Source organism: Gekko japonicus, unplaced genomic scaffold (assembly GCF_001447785.1).
Source record: "Gekko japonicus isolate JY-2015 unplaced genomic scaffold, Gekko_japonicus_V1.1 scaffold713, whole genome shotgun sequence".
NCBI lineage: Eukaryota > Metazoa > Chordata > Lepidosauria > Squamata > Gekkonidae > Gekko > Gekko japonicus.
In genome coordinates this window covers 533173-557461 of record NW_015172026.1, presented here as the reverse complement: position 1 = coordinate 557461, position 24289 = coordinate 533173, and the positions used below count along the sequence as shown (strand labels likewise).

Below are 24289 nucleotides of genomic sequence, written 5' to 3'. Positions count from 1 at the left end.
CCAGCCGGAACTCCGTTCCTGTGCGTTCCTACCCAAAAATAGCCCTGCCGTATACTATATTGTCCTGAGAAGAGGGGCAGAGGGAAGTTCCTAAATTCTTGGGGGGGGGGGACCACAGGAAAGAGATGCTCAATCCCCCCCTCCGTTTTTTGCCCCCCCCCCAATATCATCAATAGGTTGGTGGCTATAAATGAACCCTCCAAATTAAAAAAAAAACAGCAGTGCAGTTCCAATAAATAAAGGAGGAGAGCTTGAGGTCCTCCCCTCCCCACTAGGCAAGAAGTGGAGAAAGGTGTTGTAATTGGCACCCCCCCCCCGAAAATCTTTTCATTCCACACTAAAATTTTCACCCAGAAGAGATTCTGTGATCCTGAGCATCAAAATCGGAGAAATGTCTGAAAGGGAGAGAGGGTGTCTAGCCCCTACGCTCCCTGTTAAACACATCTCCACCCTTAGAATGGCCCCATGCCCTCCTCTCTCCAAAAATGGGTCGAAAAGGAAACAAAAGCAGTATCCGGATCAAAAGGAGAAGGGGAAAGGGGACAGAGTACCCCGAAATTTCACGCGCACACACTCCCCGCCCCCAATAAATTAAGCCTGGCAGTGTCACACAGCCACACGCAAACCCCTCCCCGTCCCGACCCCAGGTAAGAAAGTTTCAAGAACCCGACACCGGCGTAGAAATGAGATGTCCTCTCCAAGTTGACGCCAGGCCTACGAAAACGGGCTTTTCTAGTACTTGGAGGACTTGCGAGTCCGCAGGGGCCTGAAGGCAGCTGAAGATCATCTTGTTCCGCGGGATCTGGTCCAGCAGCCGTCGAGGGTCCTCGACCCCCCCCTCCCCGATCCGCGTGCCTTGCTTTGGTTGGCCCGGCATCCGTTCCCGCGCTGGCCGTCAGTCCCTTATTGCACGACCCACCCTCCCTCCCTCCCTCCCCGGTCCTGAGATCGACGGTGGCGGTGGCTCTCCCCGCCGCCCCGTCTTGCTCACACCTCGGTCTCCACCCCGGCCAGCTTGGGCGTGAGGATGCGGGGCGTGATGCCGGCGTTGAGGTCCGTTTCGAATTCCAGCAGTTGGCCCATAAAGTTGAGGTTGGGGGAGATGATGGGGCGCCGGCCCTTGACATACTTGTAGGCGTCACCCATGGTCATGAGTGTGTGCTTCATCAGGTAGGCGATGACGATGGTGGCGGAGCGCGAGACGCCCGCCTGGCAGTGGATGAGGACGCCCTTGCCGCTCTGGTGAGCCTCCTCTGCAGCAGAAACAGGGCAGGGTTAATGCGGGAGACGGAAGCATAGACCTCGCCCTAGGTGACTGCTCCAACCCATACTTTGCCCAGCCATCGCTTCCATCTTCGCCTAGGGTGAGTAGCGATTGGCTCCAGGCAAGCAGTCAGGGAAACGTTACACGCACGAAGCTGCCTTCTACTAAGTCAGACCACTGGTCTGCCTAGGTCAGTGTCATCTACTCTGATTGGCAGCGACTCTTCAGGGCAGTAGATCCAGAGGAGTTAGCCATGTTAGTCTCTTGCTGCAAAATAGTAAAAAGCCCAGTAGCACCTTTAAGTCTAACAAATTTTATGGCAGCATAAGCTTTCGAGAAACACAGCTCTCTTCATGCATCTGACGAAGAGAGCTGTGTTTCTCTAAAGCTTATGCTACGATAAAGTTTGCTAGTCTTAAAGGTGCTACTGGGCTTTTTGCTATTCTTCAGGACAAAGGACTTTCACCTTTCATACTAGCCAACCCTTTAAACTGGAGATAGCAGGGATTGAACCTGGAATATTCTGCATGCAAAGTAAATGTTCTGCCACTGAGCCACATGGCCTCTTCCCTGCGGAAGGTCCTTTTTAAAATCTTCAAATCCTTGCTGTCTGCCAACTGTGTTTTAAATGTTCAGAATATATCCCCTCCATCTCACAGAAAACAAAAAATGGGCAAATAAATCAAAATGCAACCAAGCAAAATAACTCGATTGGAGCTTGTGCTCAAGGGACCTGCGTTCTCTCCTGTGAGCACCCGCGGGGCACCTGAGATTACTGTCAAAGTGTTTTCCCTGGGTTCCTCCACCATGTTTATTGGAAAGCTGGCCTCTTCTGTGGTGGCCCCCTGCTTATGGAACTTTCTCCCCACTGATGTTCTTATGGGGCCATCTGGGTGAGGTCGTGGATCAGTGGGAGAGCATCTCCCTGGAATGCAAGAGGCCCCAGGTTCAGTCCCCGTCACCTCCAGTTAAAAGGGTCTTCAGTAGCAACGGTAGGGAAAACCTTTGCCTTGGAGAGAGGCTGCCGGTCGGGTCCTGAACTCTGCTCAGCCGTGAAGCTCACAGTGAGACCTTGGGCCACTCTCAGCCCACTGGGCTATTGGGAAAACAAAATGGAGGCGTGGAGAACCATGTATCCCTCCAGCAGCTCCTTGGGAAAAGGTCAAGATAAAACAGAACAGTGGCACTTTTAAGACCGACAAAGTTTAATGCTGTGTATGTAATGCTTTTGTGTGCGTGCACATTTCCTGACTGATGCCGTGTGCGTGCACATGAAGACTTATACCGAGAATTAAATTTTGTTGGTCTTAAAGGTGCCGCCGGACCCAAACTTCGTTCAGTTGCTTCAGATCAACACGGCTACCCACTTGAAGATAAAACGTCTAAACAGTAGGAAGACCTTCCTGACAGAGCGGTTCCTCAGTGGAACAGGCTTCCTCGGGAGGTGGTGGGCTCTCCTCCTTTGGAGGTTTTCCAACAGAGGCTAGATGGCCATCTGACAGCCATGCTGATTCTGTGAACGTAGGCAGATCACGAGACGGAGGGCAGGGACGGTTGGATCCTGGAGGTTTTTTGTCTCTTCCATTGTAACCTCACAACAACCCAGTGAGGTTAGCATCCCACCCGGCCCAGCCCAAGAGATTTCTGGCTGTGCTTGACAAGGGCCAGGGTGTTTTCTGCCCTGGCTACAACCTGGTGGGGTTCTCTGCCAGATAACAACTGGTCTCTGAAGGATCCAGTGCAATTCTGCAGGGCCGGCAAGGCAGAGATGTTCCGCTGGGCGTTTGGTTGAGGGCAGCAAAGGTTTCCATCAGTCTGGCACTCCTGTTCCCCCCCCCCCCCCCCCCCCCGGCTTCATCAGTAGCCTTAACATTATCTTTGTTAGGCCTCCTTGTGTTTTATTGGATTCTCCTGTTATTATTAATTTGTGTGTGTATATCTTTACTGTTGCACACCACCTGGAGCCCCATTCGCAGGGAAGGGCAGTTTAAAAATTGAACCTAATAAATAAATAGGTTAGAGGCTGCGAGTGTGACTGGCCCAAGGTCACCCAACAAACTTCCATGGCAGAGTTGGGATGTGAATCTGGGTTTCCGCTGGGAAAGGCAGGTTTTGTGTCGTTGGCCTCGACCCAGCTTTGAGAGAGCACAAGTTTGATGTAATGGTTAAGAGCGCAGACTCTAATCTGGGAGAACCAGGTTTGATTCTCCGCTCCTCCATGTGCAGCTGCTGGTGTGACCTTGGGTCAGTCACAAGTTCTCTCAGAGCTGTTCTCTCACGAGCAGTTCTGGAAAGAGCTCTCTCAGCTCCACCTACCTCACAGGGTGTTTGTTGTGGGGAGGGGAGGGGAAGGGAAAGGAGATTGTAAGCTGCTCTGAGACTCCTTCAGGTAGTGAAGGGCTGGGTAGAAATCCAATCTCTTCTTCTTCTTCTGACCCTCCCTCCCCACTTGCTCACCCCACAGCGGGCCGTACCAATGAATTCAAAGGCCTCCTCAAAGTACTGGCGCAGGTCCTGGCGGCTGTTGTCGGTGGCGGGGAGGCGCTTGTAGCGGAGGCGCCCACTCTCGGCGTGGTAGAGGGGCAAGTGGGTGGTGACGTTGAGGACGTGGCCCACGTTGAGGCTCAGCATCCGCTCCAGGTCCTGTGCATCCCTTTCGTTGCCCAGAAACAAGAAGGGCAGGATGGGGCTCAGCTCGGCGTTCTCCAGGTCGGGCGTGAGAGGTGGGCCCAAGTCATCCGGCCCATCCGCAGTCTCCGGCGTCACCAGGCTGCCTGCAAGTCAAAAGAGCAGTTAGCATTCCATCGAGCGCTTTGGAGTCTTCAAATCACCTCCATCCATTTACAGCCAGTTTGGTGTAGTGGATTGGAGTGTGGACTCTCATCTGGGAGAACGGGGTTTGATTCCCCCACTCCTCCACATGCAGCTGCTGGTGTAACCTCGTGTCAGTCACAAGTTCCTTCAGAGCTGTTCTCTCAAGGACCGTTCTGGAAAGAGCTCTCTCAGCCCCACCTGCCTCACAGGGTGTCTGCTGTGGGGAGGGGAAGGGAAAGGAAAGGAGATTGTAAGCTGCTCTGAGACTCCTTCGGGTAGTGAAGGGTGGGGTATAAATCCAGTCTCTTCTTAGAGATCTGCACTCTACTCTTCAACTCAGTGTGGGACTCAAAGCCATTCAGGGCGCCCGTCTTCCCTCTTCCAATTTATCCCCACAACAGCTGCCCTGTGAGGTTGGTTAAGCTGAGAGGAGTAACTGGCCCAAGGCCACCCAGTGAGCCTCCGCAGCAGAGTGCGGATTCGAACCTGGGTCTCCCAGTTCCTAGCCTAACCATTGCACCACTCTAGCTCCCACATAGCAAGGAAATAAGAGCAGGGACTCTAATCTGGAGAACCGGTTTCGATTCCCCACTCTTCCGCTTGAAGCCAGCTGGGTGACCTTGGGTCAGTCACAGTTCTCTCGGCCTAAAAAATAACCCTGGCTCACTACAAAAAGAGCTAGAGTTTCAGGCTGTCAGACAACCTTCAGATCTCCTGCTATGCTATGCCCACCACCATACGATAATTAATTAGGCTAAGAATTTACAGGGCTCAGAGAATGGACTGGGGAAAGCAACAACTATGCTGGACTTTTGGCAAAATAGATCACCCCCCATGAATCACCACTAGGCCTTTGTTGCAAAAAAACCAGTGTCATAGCATAGCCAAGCCTATTCAGGCCAAAGCAATTACAGCCTAGGCAATCCAAGTAAACCTGTAGACGTGACCAGTTTATCCTGTTCAGACTGCCTGTAGAAATACAAGCAATTAGTTTGTACGGGGGGGGCAGGGTGCTTCTTGAAGTAGGATCTAGCTTTCAGAGATAAAAGGAGATGGGTTAGATCTGGTAGATCTTTTCCACTGGGGGGGTCCCTTCCCTTCCACAAGAAGCCTGCCCCAAGTCAGGATTTTGTGGTTTGTGGGGCAAATGTTTTGGGGTTTTTTTGGTGGGGCTGAAGTTCTCAGTGCAGAAAGAAAAGCCATTTAGCCAATAGAAAGCTGTTACCAGGATAGATCTCTAAATTGCAAGTTGTCAACCACTATTGAGATGATAGTTCTCAGCTGCTGCAAGTTAATCACTTCTGCCAGCAGGACTTCTATAGTCAAGAAAGCTAACAAGCAGAAAAACTCTCTTAAAGGAGACCAGTTTCTTTACACAGAGTTAGAAGGGGTCCTAGAGGTCACCTACTCCAACCCCCTTGCTCAGTGCGGGAATTAGTCAACTACAGCACCCCACTCTGCTTAAAGGAGCGCACGCCAGTGTTCCCTCTAAGCTGAGTTAGTGTGAGCCAGCTCACAGTTTTTTAGCCTCTGGCTCACACATTTATGTCTTGGCTCAGCGAGGAGGGCTCCAGAGCAAACTAATGTATGCAATAGCCAAATCACTCGCTCACAACTTTAAGGCCTTTAGCTCACAAAGTAGAATTCTTGCTCACAAGACTCCCCAGATTAGAGGGAACATTGGCGCACGCCTTTAATAAAATGTTTAAAAATGACTGAAAAAAGCATTGACAGGAGAAATTCTTGTCATCATGCAAGCCACCATCTCCCCGCCCCCACACAGGCCAAAAGCAGTTAGAATAGTGCAGTTTTGATACAGCAGAAGGTGCAGATGTACAGAGTTTCAAAGCTCTTCCCCAGCATCATGGGACTCCCCCCTAACGCACACAGCTCCATTCTGAGAGGAAACGGTCTACCAGAGAACCCAATCAAAGATGCTGAAATAGGGTCGTCAACTCCAGGTCGGGAAATGCCTGGAGATTTTGGGACGGAGCCTGAGAAGGGCGGAGTTTGGGGAGGGGAGGGACTTCAATGGGGTGTAACACCACAGAGTTCACCCTCCAGAGCAGCCTTGAGAAAGACAGGCGCTATCTACAGTGCAGAAAGAAGAGCTACTGTAAGCTCTTGGAGGACTGGCTACATTAGGGGTGTGTCGCTTAATATGCAAATGAGTACCTGATACAAAAAGAGCCCCACTATCGCCAAATCTGCTCAATTAGGCAGAAACTGTCCTTCTCGGATAGCTGGTTCCCTTCCCCCTTTCTTACCCTCCCCCCCTAAAAAAAACCAGTGGTCTCCACAATTTTTTTTTTAACATTTCCTTTGCACTTTGCAGGCATCTGCAGGGCAAGGCCTCTGTTTTCCTGCCCTGAAACATCTGCTAAGTAAAAGGACACCACGGCTTCTTGTGACTTTTAAGTTCTAGGAAGGGGCGGGGAGGCAAAAAGGGAACTGGGGAGGCTCAGAACTGTGCAAGAAGGTCACAGAGATGAAGTCATGGTACCAGCTGGGCAGAGTCGCCCTCGGTTCAATAGGTTCTGAGCAGGTGCTGAAGGGGAGGGGAGGGCTGAGTGGTTCCCCTCCCCCCTCCCCTCTCCCCCCCATCTCCCTCCTCTTGCCATCTGGTCACCCAATTGGGATGAGCTCACCGAAAAGAAGGGGAGAAAAAGGGGAGGGCCACCCAGATGATGAGGGAGGGTGGGAGCGCCTTCCCTGTGAGGCAAGGCTGAAGAGTCTGGGACTTTTTAACTTTAGAAACTGAGACGTGATACAATTATGCACGGGCGAGAAAAGTTGACAAAGGAGAATATTTTTCTCCCTCTTCCCAAAATGCTAGAAATCAAGGGCATCCGATGAAGTCGATGGGCGGTAGGCTCAGGACAGACAAAGGAAATACAGAGGGTGATTAAAGGGGAGGGTTCGCTGGCAGAGGGTGTGGGAATCAACAGCTTTAAAAAGAGATTAGATAGATTCATGGCAGGTAGATCTTATCAGTGGCTACCAGCCATAGATGACTGAGGGGAAACGCCACATTCAGAGGCACGAAACCTCTGAATCCCAGAGCCAGGAGGCAACATCAGGGGAAGGCCTCAGCCTCTCTGCCCTGTTGTTGGCCCTCCAGAGGAACTGGTTGAGGCCACTGTGTGAGACAGGATGCTGGACCAGATGGACCCTCACTGGTCTGACCCAGCAGGGCTCTTCTGATGTTCTTATCAGGGGAAGGCCTCGGCCTCTCTGCCCTGTTGTGGGCCCTCCAGAGGAACTGGTTGAGGCCACTGTGTGAGACAGGATGCTGGACCAGATGGACCCTCACTGGTCTGACCCAGCAGGGCTCTTCTGATGTTCTTATCAGGGGAAGGCCTCGGCCTCTCTGCCCTGTTGTGGGCCCTCCAGAGGAACTGGTTGAGGCCACTGTGTGAGACAGGATGCTGGACCAGATGGACCCTCACTGGTCTGACCCAGCAGGGCTCTTCTGATGTTCTTATCAGGGGAAGGCCTCGGCCTCTCTGCCCTGTTGTGGGCCCTCCAGAGGAACTGGTTGAGGCCACTGTGTGAGACAGGATGCTGGACCAGATGGACCCTCACTGGTCTGACCCAGCAGGGCTCTTCTGATGTTCTTATCAGGGGAAGGCCTCGGCCTCTCTGCCCTGTTGTGGGCCCTCCAGAGGAACTGGTTGAGGCCACTGTGTGAGACAGGATGCTGGACCAGATGGACCCTCACTGGTCTGACCCAGCAGGGCTCTTCTGATGTTCTTATCAGGGGAAGGCCTCGGCCTCTCTGCCCTGTTGTGGGCCCTCCAGAGGAACTGGTTGAGGCCACTGTGTGAGACGGGATGCTGGACTAGATGGACTATTGGTCTGATCCAGCAGGGTTCTTATGTCCTTACATTAATCCCAAACGTTCCAGGTTTACAAGCAAGGGAAGAAGTATGCTTGGGGGGGGGGGGATATTCTGTCTTTGGCTTCTCTCCCCACTTGGGTGCCTTGCTGCTCTCTCCCAACTGATGGTGACGGCCTGCTGGTTTGGACCAAACGTTTCTCTAGGCCAGTGCCCTGTTTCCAACAAGGGGACAGCCAGGGAGCCCACGAGCAAGACCTTGTTGGTCCCCAGTGCTTAGTGTTGAAAGTCAGACTGCCTTTGTACATGGAGATTCCACTTAGATATCACAGCAGTCAGTATAAGCCTATCGCCTGTGAATGCCGTGGTTCGAGTGCCAGACTAAGATCTGCACAACTCAGGTTTGGATCACCTCTCGTGCCAAGGAAGCTTGCCGGGTGACTTTGGGCCTCCACTGGGGAGAATGGTGGGGTATAAGAAAATGAATTAATTAAATAAATAACAATAGTATAAGGCCCCTACTGGACGGGACCAAGGGGTCACATGGTCCAACTTCCTGCTTCTGACAGGGGCCAGCCAGATGCTCCAAGAAACCCACATGCAGGCTACACCTTTCTTCTGGTTCTCAGAGGTATACTGCCTCTGTTCATGGAGGTTCCACGATCACAGGCAACATCCCCCTCTCGAGGCTTTATCTGCCTTTTTAGTTCTTCCTCAAGGTCACCCAAGCCACTAGAGACTGCCACATCCTGTGTAAAGGAGTCCGAGGCTGCAACTCAACTTAGATTTATCCTAACCCACCGGGTGTCACCCCACTGCCTTGCCCACCTCCCTCCCTGCTTCCCCACTTCCCTCCCCCCGTCACCCCCTCCGGCAACTACAACCCCTGCTTACCTCTCCTGCCCGTCACCTCCTGTCCATCTTTGTTGAGCGGATCCAAGACCAGATGCAGATTTGGCGAGGGCTGCTGTGGTTTTGCGGGTTTGGGAATGCCAGCCGGAAGAGTCATAGTCTCTGAGCCGGCGCAGCCGTTCTGCTCCTTGGGCCAGAGGCGCTGCAGGGAAGAGTCCCTGCCATCACCTACCCCGCGCGAGGAAATGAAATCCAGCATGGCCAGCTTGCCCTGCTGGAGGCGCCGCCTGCCCGCGGCATCCGCCGCCCCAAAGTGCATGGCGCCCTGCAGGTGGCTCTTGGTGAACTCCATCAGGTTCCGGCAGTCCAGGATCAAGGGGGACGGCTGCTGCTGGGCCCGCGACTTGGTCATCTTCTTGGCCAGCTCGTCCGGCCAGATGGTGCGGACGCTGTAGTCGTCGTCGTCGTCCCCGCCGTAGCAGCTGGGGGCCGGCGAAGAACCCCCCCGGGGGTCGTAGGCCACAATGGGGTCACTGCTGCAGAAGCTGCAGGAGGAGCTCACCGACTTGACCGAGGGGTTGCAGGCGAGGCAAGCCAGGGAGCGCAGGGCCGCCGGCGCACAGGGGAGGCAGCCCAGCTTCTTGACCGACGGCGGGCTGGAGCAGCTCAGGGACCGCAGGCTGGAGCGGCAGGAGAGGCAGCCCAGGGAGCGCAGGCCGGACTTGGGGTGGGCGTCCTCGCAGCGCATCAGCCGCCAGCAACCCCGGCAGCCGCATTTCAAGGGGTGCATGGTGCCAGTGGGGCTGGAGAGGCAGGAGGAGCTGGTGGAGGTGTCCAGTACCGGCTTGGAGTTCTCCTTGAAGCACCGCTTCTTCAGCTTGGCCTGGGGCAGAAAGACCTTCAGCGGGGGGCCCAGCACCCCTTTCTTCTCACCGGGCTTCAGGCTCAGCTCCAGGGAGGGGTTCCTCTCCTGCGCCTGGCCTTGCGTCCCGCCCGCCGATAGCTTGGCGTCGACGGGGTGGGATTGGTTGGGCTGGAGAACCGTCTTGCGGGCCTCTTCGCTCAACCCCTTCAGGGCAGGCGGGGCCGGGCCCGACGGCTTGCAGGGTGGAGACTGCGGTGGCGGCTGCTTCTCGCCGCCACCGTTGTTGGAGAAGCTGTGGTTGAGGCGCAAGGCCAAGGTCTTGGGTCGCTGCAACACGCCGATCCGTTCTTCCAGAGGCGAGGGAGGCATTGGGAAAGGTGAGCTGCAGGGAGAGAGAGGGGCGGGAGAAGACAGGTCGGTCAGGAGGGCAGGGGCCAAGTCATAAGTCCACCGAGACTCGTCTAGGGCAGGGGTGGCCAAACTGTGGCTCGGGAGCCACGGGCAGCTCTTTCACACATATTGTGCGGCTCCCGGCAGGGCGGGTGGGGAAGCGAAGGGGAGGCCTTCTTTTTCTCCCCCCCTCCCCCCATCTATTTGCGTTCTTGGTTCTTGCTCTCTCTCTTTCTTTCCACCTCTTTCCTTCTTTCTTTCCACTCCTCTCCCTTTCTCTCTCTCTCTCAGACAAATAAATATCATTCGCAAACAAATATCACTGAACAAATAAATAGCACTTTCAATATCTGTTTTTACCCCTTAGGGTTGCCAAGTCGAGTCTTCTTACCGGCAGGGGAGCCTTGGCGGGCTCCAGGAGCTCTCCGCCGAATTCCCTCCGACAATCGGGGCCACGCCCCGCTTCGGGGGGCAGAGTTCCCCCCGGGGCCCGATTCCGCGGCGGTGGCAGAAATCGGGCCTCCAAAGCGGGGGTTTACCCGCCACCCGCCCCCACTTGGCAGCCCTATTACCCCTTCTGCTTTTATTTTTAGTCTCATTTAATGTTAATAAAAAGCAAATTTGTGTATTTTTAAATAAAAACATGTTTGTAATATTTGTTCATATCTTGCGGCTCTCAAACATCTGATGTTTATTCTATGTGGGCTCTTACGTTGATCAAGTTTGGCCACCCCTGGTCTAGGACATCCTTATATTTCTAGTTGGAGTCATGCAAAGGAAACATGCGTATGGCGATCCCGGCGGGTCTGCCCCCACTAGAATTGTCAGACGGGAGTCATCCCTCCGAAGGCCGGCCTTTTAAAATGCACGCCGACATCTTGCCTGTTCCATAGCCTCTTAGCATTCCGGATTTGCATGCTGATGGATTGTATAGTTTAAGATCGGGGCAGATTGGCCCTTGAATTTACTGGGAAATTTCCCAGTGTGATGCTTCCTCGCGGGTCGCCGGAAGCCAGGAGCAAGCTAAGCCAAATGACCCCCTCCCGGGGGGGGGGGGAGGGGCTGAAAACACTGCTTGGGCAGATAGCTCACACGCAGCCCGCAGTGACAGTGACAATGGACGAGGCCAACTCCATCCTTTGTCATCGTCGCGATGACCCAGATCCAAGCCAAGCAACCCCTGCGGCATGCCCAGCATCCTGAGCCAGCATGTTTCAGGGACATAAAATCGACCGCTGGTCCCTCTGGGCCATCTCCTGACTTTCAGCACCTTTCCAGGGTCCTGGGCAAAGGATTTTTTCCTGACATCTCTGTCAAAAGAAACCAGGGACTGAACCAGCTGCCTCTCCTGACTTGGAACTGCTCTCTCTGACCCCATCTCTCAACATCCCAGTGTTGGAACTGGAAGAGGAGATGAAGAGTTGGTTTTATACCCCCGCTCTTCACCGCCTGAAGGAGTCTCGGAGCAGCTTACAATCCCTTTCCCGCTCCCCACAACAGACACCCTGGGAGGCAAGTAGGGCTGAGAGAGCTCTGAGAGAACTGCTCTTGAGAGAACGGCTCTGAGAGAACTGGGACTGACCCAAGGTCACACCAGCAGCTGGCTGTGGAGGAGTGGGGAATCAAACCCAGTTCTCCCCGATTAGAGTCTGTGCTCTTAGCCACTACACCAAACTGGTGATAGTTCAGAGAAAGCACCCTGCACACGCTCAAAAGCCAGGGCTTCCTCGACATTCCAAATCACTTCCTCTCATGTTAAATCCTGGCTCAAGTTATACTAATGGAGTCTATGCTGCCATTGGCTTATTCAGAGGAGAGGGCGGAGGCAAAATCATCTCACCATTCACAGTTCTTGGATGTGCTCCCTCAGGACCTGATTGGCTCTTTGCTTCCACGTTTCCCATTGGCTGAAATATCTGTATAAGCTTCCTGCCTCTGACACGCACTCAATCTGCTTTGTTCCTTTCTGTGCCGGAACATTTCAGTGTAGGGCTGCCAACCTGGAGATCTCTCACCATTACAGGTGATTGCCAGACAATCAAGATCAGTCCCCCTGGAGAAAATGGCTGCCTTGATGAGTGGACTCGATGGCGTTATACCCTGCTGAGGTCCCTCCCCCTCCCCTAACCCCACCCTTCCCAGGCTCCACCCCCAAAACCTCCAGGTATTTCCCAATCCAGACTTGGCAACCCTGTCTCAGTGCCGATTCCCTTACTGAGGATCCCGCTTGACGCTGTACTCTAACCCTTGCTCAGGCTTCCTGACCACTGCCATTACTTGTTTTTACTTTATTTACTTCATTTATACCTCACCTTACTCCACCGTAGGGACAGAAAGTGGCTTAGATTGTCTCCTCTCCATTTTATCCTCACAACCCCCCTGTGAGGTAGGCCAAGCTGAGAGTGGTGGGACCAATCCCCCAGCAAGTTTCCGTGATGGAGTGGCGATTTCAAACCTGGGTTTCCTGTTTCCTAGCCCGACATTCCAGCCACAACACCACACTGGCTCCCAACCGGCAACATTCCTTGAGAGCCAGAGTCGTGCGCCCCGGATGCTGAGCAGGGAGATCTGGGTTCAAATCCCGCACTCAGACCTGAAACTGACTAGTTGACCTCTTAGCCAGTGTTCCTCAGAGCCTGACTCAAGTTGTTGGGAAGATAAAAACCAAGGCACGCGTATCCTGCCATGAGATCATTGCAGGCGGGGCAGAATTAAAAACGTAATGAGATAGTCATGTTGGGAATGGAATCCCAAACAATGCAGGTCGGCTCAATCCAGCTGAGTTGCTGCCTGTTAGCCAATATCAAGATAGGCAGTTCTCTGTGTTTGTTGTGTGTGCGTTCACGCTGTGCTCAAATAACAATTATTGCCAAATTCTGCCTCAGGAAAAAAAAGAACTTGGATTCCAGCAGTGGTGATTTAGAACGCTTGCATCATGTTTTAATTTATTCCGTTCCTGCCAGCCTGGGAGAGGAGCAAAGAGGCCTGTCCCTGACGACAAGAGAGATCGTAGTGAGCCCGCTGGGCTCTGGAGATTTTATCAGCCGCAGCTCAACAGTCTTTCAAGCTTATCGCGGCACCCATGAGGGCTAGAAGCCTGGTTGTTTGTTTAAAGAAGGTCACGGCACTGAGGCGCTTAGGATGAATTTCACAGCCAGTTCCGTGCCTGCACCGAATCACAGCCACGGAATCACAGCAGGGGTCCCCAACCTTTTTTGAGCCTGGGGGCACCTTTGGGATTCTGACAGAGAGTGGAGGACGCAGCCACAAAATGGCCGCTACAGGAGGCGGAGTCAGCCACAATGTTGTGGTGATGCCTGCTGCCAAAGCGATGGTTTTTTTTAAAAAAAATAATATATCTGTGCAGCCACTCAAAATCCTTGCTGGGCAAAACCCCCACCTGGCCCCATCTACTTTCTAAAAATTCTTGGTGGGCACCTGGAAAGGTGTCAGTGGACCTCTGGATTAAGAGGAGGAGGAGGAGGAGGAGGAGGAGGAGATTGGATTTATACCCCGCCCTTCACTCGGAGTCTCAGAGCAGCTTACAAACATTCCTTTCCCTTCCCCTCCCCACCACAGACACCCTGTGAGGTAGGTGGGGCCGAGAGAGCTCTTTCCAGAACTGTCCTTGAGAGAACAGCTCTGACAGAATGATGCCTTGCCCAAGGTCATCCAGCAGCTGCAAGTGGAGGAGCGGGGAATCAAACCCGGTTCTCCCAGGTTAGAGTCCACACACTTAACCACTACACCAAACTGTCTCCTTTGGTCCTTTGCTCCCTACACTGCTTGCTTGAAGAAGAAGGAGGAAGATCACAGAATCATAGAATTATAGAGTTGGAAGGGACCTCCAGGGTCATCTAGTCCAAGGCCCAGAAGGAGATGAAGGTTTATACCCCACCCTTCACTCGGAGTCTCGGAAGGGCTTACAATCTCCTTTCCCTTCTCCTCCCCACAACAGACACCCTGTGAGGTAGCTGGGGCTGAGAGAGCTCTGAGAGAAGTGACCTTGAGAGAACAGCTCTGAGAGAACTTGTGGCTGACCCAAGGTTGCCCAGCTGGCTGCATGTGGAGGAGCGGGGAATAAAACTGGCTTCTTCAGATTAGAGTCCGCCGCTCTTAACCACTACACCAAACTGGCTCTCTCAGCACTATCCCAAGCCCCTCTTAAGGTATCTCTTCGGCCGCTGAAAGCCACGGCATAAAGGAAGAGATGGCAGCCAGGTACTGCACTTTGATCGACAGCCCGGCAGAGAAACTCTACCCTCTATAACTGCCATCTGTTTCCAGACTGGGGGGGGAGGGCGGCACTAGGATGGAGGACACCACCCAAAGAGAACCAATAGCCCTGTCTGGGGGACCTTTGTTGAGAGGAAAGACTTGTTCTGGTTATTGTCTTACTTGTGAGATGCCTTGAAGATAAGGTAGCCAGAGGTCATTTCGGGGGGGAACGCGGGGGATCGCAGTTCCCCCGGGTGAGGTGCAGGGGGGCGGGGCACATGATGAAGCCCCGCCCCCTGCTTCCGGCCGCCCCGCTTCCGGCCCTCATTCAGCCAGGAGGAGGCAGGAGAAGATGCTCGGCAGTGGAGCTGCAAGGCCGGCGGCGGCCGGGACTGTTGGGGGCGGGGTGTGTGGCCTTATGACACACTTCCGGTGATGTCAGGGGATGTGGCCTTATGACACACTTCCGGTGATGCGAGGGGATGTGGCCTTATGACACACTTCCGGTGATGTCAGGGGATGTGGCCTTATGACACACTTCCGGTAATGTCAGGGGGTGTGGCATATGCTAATGAGTTATGCTAATGAGTTCCCCTAGCTCTTTTTCTACGAAATGACCCATGCAGGTAGCCATCTCCGGATTGGGAAATCCCTGGGGATTTGGGGGTAGAGCCTGGGGAGTGGAGGGACCTCAGCAGGGTATAACGCCATAGAGTCCGCTCTCCAAAGCGGCCATTCCCTCCCGGGGAACTGATTTCTGTTGCCTGGAGACCAGTTTTCCTTCTGGAAGGTCTCCAGGCCACCCAACCTGAAGGCCCCCACCCTTCCACTTCCTCAGCACCAGCCCGGTTTCCTGTTCCTCCATGGAAACCAGGGATGGGCCTGCTCTGCCTCCCGGCATCATCAGCTGCCCAATTCCTGTCCTACCCTTTGAATAGACGGAGCCACCTTCTACCGCTGGTCCATCGCTCTGATTGGCCCTCCCGGGGAAGGTTCCAAAGGAAAATTTAGAACTGCAAAAGGGCGGCTGGGGAGTTGTGGCACTGAGGTGCGGACACGTGCATCTTCCTCCTCATTGCCTCTCATCGCCTTTGCCTCTGGAGCATACGTGTGCATTTTCCTGGTATGCGCACATGTGTGATTTTTCGATATCTTCCTCCTTCTCCCTGCATGAATATTCACAGCCACCCCTCTCTGGTCAGTTCCTCAAAGCTGCCTTCTCTGGGAGTTCTGAGACTGGAAGATGCCTTTGAGCCTCTATACCTGGAGCATTTCCCTCCTTGCGACGGAAGAACCAGAGGACAAGGCGAGGAGCACACCCAAGGCATTCAGAGGGCTGCGGCAGCACAGAATCAACCCGTAACAAAAAGGGTGCTTTCTACTTAACTTTCTTGGATTGTCAAGTCAGATCTGTGCACACTGTTTATTAGAACTGCTCCAAATCAGATCTATAAATGAATATTAGGTCTTTCTCAACACCAGAGATTCTTTTGGCTAGAGAATGTAGGGAATTGAACCTGGGTGTAGCAGTAAGAGTGTTGGACTCATATCTGGGAGGCCCAGGTTTGAATTCCCACTCATGCCATGGAAGCCCACTGGGAGACCTTGGGCCAGTCACATGCTCTCAGCTTAACCCACCTCACAGGTTTGATGTGAGGGAAAAACGGAGAACAGGAGAATGATGTAAGCCGCAGGGTACAAATGAATCAAATAAATAAATGCAAAGCAGGTGCCCTACCAATAAGCCACAGCCCTTCCCGTTTCTTTCCTGCCTTGGACAAATAGCGCTGAATTCGAACTTGAGCCTGAACTGCGGCTGTCTTACAGAATGGCCCTCATCGTTTAGAGGCCACTGTGGTATGGTGGTTAGGGTGCTGAATCTGGGAGACCTGGGTTCGAATCCCCACTCTGACATGGAAACTTGCTGGGTGACCTTGGGCTATCCTACCCCACAGGGTTGTTGTGAGAATAAAATGGAAGCAAGGAGAAAGACATAAGCTGCTTTGGGAGAAAACCAAGGTATAAAGTTCTAAATTAAAAATTCTGCAGATGGTTGTTGTCCGCGTAGAACAGCCCTTCGTTGGAGAAGGTCCACCGTCATGCCTGAATTGCATGCTGTTGTGCCACTGAAGTGCAGACACAGCTCCACGCATGGTAGTGGGTGTGAAATTTAACTTTTGAGAGACTTCCATTTTAAAAGCCGCATTTCTAGCCCTTATGGCTGCAAAGGGAAGCTCGAAAGCATGTGGGCAACACCTTTGACTGTCCCAAAGGCCAGAAAGATGACTGACACCGATTTCACAGCACTTGCTACAATACAAGAATACAAAAGCCATGGGACGCTTTTTATTAAGTATATTAAAATATTATTTTTGGTTGCTCCTAGTTAATAAAAGTTAATCCAAGGGTTGTGGTTCTTTGGATTTTGCTTTGGGAAAAATACAAGAATACACTATTTAGGAATAGGCTTTATTCCAGAGCCTAAAAGGGAGACTCCAGCATAAAATGGCTGGTTTAGAATGTATCAGGAAGTTCCGGCCTATCCAATTACGACTCACTTGCGATAACAGTTTCCTCTGTTAAATTAGCAGAACAAGGCTGCGTTATCGCCTCTGGCCTGCTGTGAAGGATCGTTGTGTTTGGGGGTGCATTGATTCAGCTTTACATAGAAATTTCGCAAGCTGGGCCTCTTGAGCTTCACGCTGCTTGATTCCCCTGTTTACTGGTTTTTCTGCTCCGCAGTTGTGTATGTACATCAGCCAGCACTTCACACCCCGGAGGATATGGGTTCTCACCCATAACCGCTTCTGCACTCACTCGCCTCTTGAGCAGGTAGCATACAGGTCCACTGGCTGAACTACAAATGGAGAAGTCCTAGGTTCAAATATTGCCTGTGACCAGATCTGCAGCAAGAGAAGCCTTCTGATTTGCATTCTGGGAATAATCAGACTGACCTGTTTTGCAGGAGTGTTGTTAAAGATCACAAGAACACTCGGGAGTGCTCAACATTGTATTTAACTAACAAATAAATCTTCACATGATTATTGTTCTTAAAGGTGCCACAAAAGGGGGTTTTTTACCTTAAGAATAAACCGTGTATTTTAGCTAGGCCGCTTTCCTGGGAGGAAGCCTCATTGATTCGTATGGGAATTACATCTGAGCAATGCTGCCATAGTCACATAGAGACATACAGAGAGAGAGAGAGTTGATCTGCATCTAATTACGCAGGGCCCAGAATTCACCATTTCTCAGCACAGAATTTGCATCATCCCGACACAGAACGTTAATTTTTAGTCTGGTGCGTACTTTACATACTTGCAAAATGTGACTCTGTCTTGCTTGTGTTTCGCCCGGGCAAAGCAATAACGCTAGGTCAGTACAAGGAGCTTAGTGAGCCGAAGAGTATGAGCCGTGACCCGAGAACTCCCCAGTTCAAACCTTGCTTCTGCCACAAACTCACAAAGTAGTCTTTGCCAAGACACTCAGCCTCAACTTTCCGGTCCGCAAAATGGGCACAATAATACTGGCCTACCTTACAGGGCTGCTGGAAAGACTACGAGATGGAGTGCAAAGCGCTTTGAATGCTGAAACAGTATACAAAGGCTAGCTGATACTACTTTTGCCCCATTTTACAGACTGGGAACGGGGGGCACTACCAGATAAATGACCTGGCTTGCTTTAATCTCACACCAGACCCTTAACGGGGGTGGGATTTGAGTGAACTTTGGCTCTCAGGGGGATCCTGTATTATTTCTTTTGTGCCCTGCCTTCCTCACCAATAGAGACCCAAAGCCTTATATATCAACCTTCTCTCCTCCATTTTATCCTCACAACAACCCTGTGAGGTAGGCTAGGCTGGCCCAATATCACCAGCAAGCTTCCAGGGCAGAAAGGGGATTGGAACCCGGGACACCTAGATCTTAGTCTGACACCCTTAACCACGACACCACATTGGCTCTTCTCCTACACGAGCAGATCTCTCGCCATTCGGACAAACAAACCTTTACAGCCTTCTATTTTAATTCTGTCTCTTTATAACCACACAACTTGCTTTTTAAAAAAATGTATTACAGTGTCAGCATCAAATCTGATTTTTGGCTTCTATATTATGCGCCGCTACGAGGTCTATCATTGCCTCCTCCTGGAAATCTGCCTCATCCCAAATTCTTAAGAGTTGGTACAGGAACATATGGGATTATGGATACAGGATACCGATACAAACCTCAAAGACCCTTACTCTGCCTCTCCTAATATAATTTTTGGCAGGGCTATTTTTGGGCAGGAACGCACAGGAACGGAGTTCCGGCTGGCTTCAGAGTTGGCCACGCCCACTACAGCCAAAACCCTTGTGTGCGTGGCTACAGAGAGCGACACACACACCCCAGGCCAGCTAGCCTGGGCGCCCTGCAGCTGTGGGGCACTCAGGCAAGCCAAGGGAAGACAGTTTAAGCTCCCTTCCCTTCAAGGGAAGGCATGGGGGTGTGGCCTAATATGCTAATGAGTTTCTGCTGTTGGGTGTGGCCTAATATGCAAATGAGTTCCTGCTGGGCTTTTTCTACAAAAAAAGCCCTGATTTTTGGTACCCTGTTTTAAATTTTATTGCTCAAAGCAAAGACCTTTCTGATCAGAATCGTGTTATAGATGTTTTACTATGTTAATTTATTGATACTTCATTATTTACTATGATCTCATATGTTTATGACGGTTTATTGCCACTGTATCTGATGTTAAATCTTCAATAAAAAACTAAAAAAAATAATCTGATTTTTTTAAAGCCAAAATGGCCGGTGGGGAGGGCGGGGTATAAATCAAATCAAATAAATAAATAAATCCTCCCTCCTTGTATTTTTTCCCTTCAATTTTTTTGGGAAAAAACCACAACATTATGGGTAGAAATTGGGTCGAATATCGAAAAAGCAAGTTCTGACGTAACAGAAACATAGCAGAGTTTCCGGAGGAGCCGACGGCAGCAGGGCTAGAGAAGGACAGGTTCTGGATCCCCCCCCCCCAAACACACACCCCATCCCTGGCCCCCAGTTTTTGCTTCCTTGAAGCCTGAAGCGTTTCCTCCCACCCTCTCTCCTGTCCCCATTAACGGCACATTATCAAGTCCCTCTCCACACTTCCCTGCAGGGTTCTGGAGGAAGGTTCAAAGGCATTCATTTCGCACCCAGCGGTGTGCCAAGGAGAGATTAAAAAAATCCCTTTCCAAAATTGGCTCATCCAAAAAGCAGTCTGCGTGCGCCTGTGTGACAGGCCTTTGAACGCACGGGTCTGCGTTCGTGTGTGTTTTGGGGGCTACAGGCTCAGGAAAACTGCCAAAGCTGATCAACAACGCTGGAAACACATCTCTGGCAAAGGCACAGCGACAGTGCAGTTGCGAAGTTGGCTGGAAACGTAAAACCTTCGTCCATGGGAGAGCGGACGGAGGTGGAGAAGCCAGGATGAATGCCAATATTTATGGAGGTGTGTTGCGTGGCATTAAGACCATAGCGCAAATGCCCAAATACACCTCCACAGCCTGGCAGAGCCCCTCTGCTGTAAGAGAGCTTTCACTGTGCCACCACACACAGCACAACCATATTTGCATCCATTGGCCCCTTGACTTCTTCATGCCTTACGGGCCTTGATCTGTCCCCATGGGTCACAGTTCGGCACAGGTAGGGAGAAATCTAATGTCCTTCCTGGACACATCTCCTGCCCAGCTTGACTGCATTAGGAAAACCAACAGGGTTTCCCAGCTTCCAGATGAGGCCTAGAGATATCCCAGAATTACAACTATTATTATTATTATTATTATTATTATTATTATTATAATATCCCACTTTCCCCCCTGATCAGGGACTCACAGCTTTTCATGTCTTTGTCTCCTCCAGTTTAGTGTAGTGGTTAAGTGCGCGGGCTCTAATCTGGGAGAACCGGGTTTGATTCCCCACTCCTCCACTTGCACCTGCTGGTGTGACCTTGGGCAAGCCATAGTTCTGATAAGAGCTGTCCTTGAAAAACAGCAGTTTCTGTCAAGAGCTCTCTCAGCCCCACCTACCTCACAGGGTGTCTGTTGCGGGGAGGGGAAGGGAAAGGAGTTTGTAAGCCGCTCTGAGACACCTTTGGGTAGTGAAGGGCGGGGTATAAATCCAATCTCTTCTCTCTTCTTCTTCTCTCTCCTCCATTAATCCTAACAACAACCACCTTGCGACTGTAGGTTACAGGGTTGCCATGTCCCCCGTCTGCCAGTGGGGAATGAGGGGACAGAGTTGCCAAATCCAGGTTGGGAAACTCCTGGAATTTTGGGGGTGGAACCTAGGGAGGGCAGAAACCTCAGTGGGGTACAATGTCACAGAGACCACCACCTGCCCTCCCCCAGGGGAACTGCTCTCTCTAATCTGTTAAATAACCGTAATTCCAGGGGATTCCCCAGGTCCCACCTGGAGGCTGGCATCCCTAGTAGGTTAGTCTGTCACGGGCCTAAGGTCACCCCACAGGCTCCCATGGTTGAGTGTGGGATTTGAACCCGGCCATCCCAAGGTCCCGGTCATTTCTGGTTGCCAGTTTCCAGGTGGAGGCTGGAGATCTCCCAGAATCCCAACCAGTGTTCCCTCTAAGCTCAGTTAGTGTGAGCTAGCTCAGTTTTTTAGCCTCTGGCTCACACATTTTTGTCTCAGCTCAGGAAGGATGGCTTCAGAGCGAACTGATTTATGCAGCAGCCAAATTGCTTGCTCACAACTTTAATGCCAGTAGCTTACAATGTAGAGTTTTTGCTCACGAGATTCCACAGCTTAGAGGGAACATTGATTCCCAACTGATCTCCAGACTACATACATAGCTTATTTATTTATCATTTATTTAAAACATGTATCCTAGTTCTGGAGAAAACGGCTGTTTTGGAAGGTAGACTGCATGCCGTTATACCCCACCGAGGTCCCCCCCCCTTAACCCCACTCACCCAGGCTCACCCTCAAATCCCCAGGTGTTTCTGAACCCGGAGTTGGCAACGGTCCCTCCCGCCCGACTTCCTTCTCCCTCCCGCCCCGTCTCCCCTGCTCTGCTCTCGGCTGCCTCCTCCTTCCTCCGAGGCCGCCGCAGCCTCCCGCCCCCTAATTCTTCTCCGACCGACCGACCGCGAGCCTTCTGGCTCCAAGAAGCCCCTCCGACGCTAACAGGGGCTGACAGCGCTCGCCTTCCCGCCGACTGTATCCTGCGAGCACCGGAGGGGGGGGGGGGCAGAGAGAGATCATCCAAAAAATGGCAACCGCAGCCTCACGCGGAAGGGAGACGCTTGTGGTAGCGCTCAGACGCTTCCCCCCCCACACACACACACACGTCCCCCCCCCCAACATCTCACACACCACCTAGGGCAAAATCTTCTGTGCCACCCTTCACCCCCTTTCATCCATCAGCAACCCAGGCGTTTTCCTCCCTCCTGCCCCAGATCCAGTCAAAAGTCACACACATATCCCAGAGTTGCCCCTCAGACCGGAATATCCGAGGAGATCCGGGGGATTCCTTGAGGTTTCCCTTCTAGGCTTCCCTGCTTCAGACTGGTGAGGCCGAGAGGGCTATCAAATCAATCCCTGGCTGGGAAATACCTGGAGATTTGGGGGCTGGGTGGGGAGAGCGTGGTTTTGGGAGGGGCCCCCGCAGGGTGTAATGCCAGAGAGCCCACCAGTGTTCCCTCTAAGCTGAGCTAGTGTGAGCCAGCTCACAGTTTCTTAGCCTCCGGCTCACACATTTTCGTCTTCGCTCAGGAAGGGAGGGCTCCAGAGCAAACTGATTTATGCAATAGGCAAATCGCTCGCTCACAAATTTCATGCCAGTAGCTCACAAAGCAGAATTTTTGCTCACAAGACTCCACAGCTTAGAGGGAGCATTGGAGCCCACCCCCTCCAAAGGAGAGGTTTGCTCCAGGGGAACTAATCTCCATCTGCTGGAGAGTAGTTGTAATCCCAGGAGGTCCCCAGGCCCCACCTGGAGGCTGGCAGCCAGACTTAATTGGGCGCATGGATTTTCCTTTCTTCCCTTTTTTGTTCCCTTCCAAAATAACATATTGCATGCTCAGGCTCCTATGCTGTTCCCTTCAATCATTCAACATTTATACTGTAAGGTTCATGGGGCAGCGAACAGACAGTTTGGCCTGTGAAATCCAGAAAAACGTCCTCTTCGCTCGATGGGGCTGCAAATACATGTATCCCTCATGTTCACACACACACATATGCATATGTTCCCATGTACCCTTCTGCATAGCCCCCTCCAGCCCTGTAGTATCCCAGTGAACGGCTGCTCAAGCAGACGAACACACATGCACTCAACCTCTCATGAACATTCTCTCCAGATGGATCCATGTACGTCCGCAACCTTGTGTTCTTCTGTACACTCAACACCCAAAGTGTACTAGCAGGGATTCCAATCCCCTCTCCCTCAGCCCAGAAACAAGTTGCAATCCCTCCATTTAACCTACCTTGCAAGCCTCTTGTGCGGGGAGGATGCACACAAAAACAATCGCCAGGCTCAAAAATGCTGTGTGCACAACTCTCGTTTGTGCCTCCATGTACTTCCACACATGCGAGTATATGCGCTCCTCTGCGGGCGTCACACAGAAATGCTCTACCCCCTGCAAGAGGGTCCTTGTGCACATATTATACACACCCTCCCCCTTGATCATTCATACAGCTCTCCTTGTTCACACATTCTCCTTCAGGCTCAGATTAGCATGACCTTAAAAATGCACATATAAATGGCCCCACAATGCACACTCACCCCAAAGCACACGGTGGCCCTGTGGTCTCCTGGTTTCCTTTTGGGCGGCTGCTCAGTTTCCTTAACCGAGCGAAAGAGGTATTGCCTCTAAAAATACCACCCTGAGCTCATGGCATGGCAGCACCGCCCAGTGAGGGCATCTGCTCCTCGTGTTTCACCCCATGAGCTCATCATTTGGCCCCAGATGTGCTGCGTTGGTTAACGGGGGTGGGGTGGGGTGGAGGGATGAGGCACAGCAGAGCGGGAGGCCAAGGGACTTTCCACAGGGCCTGAGCCCAAAGAGGTGGGGCAGGAGGACACTGCCCATGAACTTATTCAGGAGGACAATTTTATAAATTGTTGTTTTAATGGCTATCCAACTTTTAGGCAGTGTTCTTGCATTATTCATCGCATGTCACTTTGCTGTTTTATTGCATTTGTTTAAAAAATTGCTAGCCACCTGGTGTCTCAGAGAGACAGGCGGACTATTAAGTGGAGTAAATATATCAATAAGTCTTTCCAAACCAGCTGATGGGCAAAATGCATGAGCGTGCGTGATTCAGTGCACAAAGGACTGGTGTGCTGTGGTTAAGAGCAGTGACTATGAGCCAGTGGTCACTAGTTTAAATCTCAGCTCAGCCACGGAGATACCGGCTCAGATCACAAATACTGTACAAGACAATGGTTAAGGAAGCTTAACCGTGGTTTGGCATGAGGCCAGCAACTGTGGTTTGTGATCAGACAACCAATCAGAAGTCATGCTTTGAAGTGCATTTGCAAACCTTGGTTTAAGCTAACCGTGGTTTGATAGGACATCAACTGACAAACCAGAGTGTCACTCCATTACCCAAGGCCTCTGCTCTTGGAGATCGGAGTGCTCAGTAGATGGGAAGCAAAAGTGGAATGGCAGCCCTAAACCACGGTTTGTCTGCTCTTTGTCCAGAAACTCCAAACATGGATTGGGTTTTCAACGACTGATAGCACAAACCATGGTTTGGCATGATGCTGGAACTAAGCCAGTTAGAAGCCACTATCTCCGGATGGTATGATCTTTGGTTACTCATAGAAGGTGTGATCTCTGGAATGAACCATAAAGTTTCCGTGCCGGTTTTCGAATCAGATATACAACTGGCCTACTTTACAGGGGTGTTGTAAGGATTGCTGAGATGAAGTGCTTTTTGCTAGGGGAAAAGTCTGTTCTAAACCAGCAGCACACATCTTTTCCCTCTCTGCCGTTCTGCCCCCACCCAGCAGTTTCTTTGTCTCCAGAAGGGCCTCTTCTCCCACCTTGGACGCCAAAGGCCAAACACAGGCT

General features: G+C 51.9%; 1 protein-coding gene across 1 annotated transcript in view; it reads right to left on the bottom strand.

Annotated features, from left to right (window-relative positions):
* Positions 1–987: 987 nt before the first annotated feature.
* LOC107118248 (dual specificity protein phosphatase 10-like) overlaps positions 988–24289 on the bottom strand; it is a 24196-nt gene continuing 894 nt past the window's right edge. Inside the window, exons 2-5 of the mRNA XM_015420549.1 lie at positions 22996–23055; positions 8811–10015; positions 3739–4038; positions 988–1253 (exon numbers count right to left, since the gene is read on the bottom strand). Of these exons, the coding sequence (XP_015276035.1) occupies positions 988–1253; positions 3739–4038; positions 8811–10015; positions 22996–23055 (1831 nt within the window). The remainder of the gene's footprint in view (positions 1254–3738; positions 4039–8810; positions 10016–22995; positions 23056–24289) is intronic.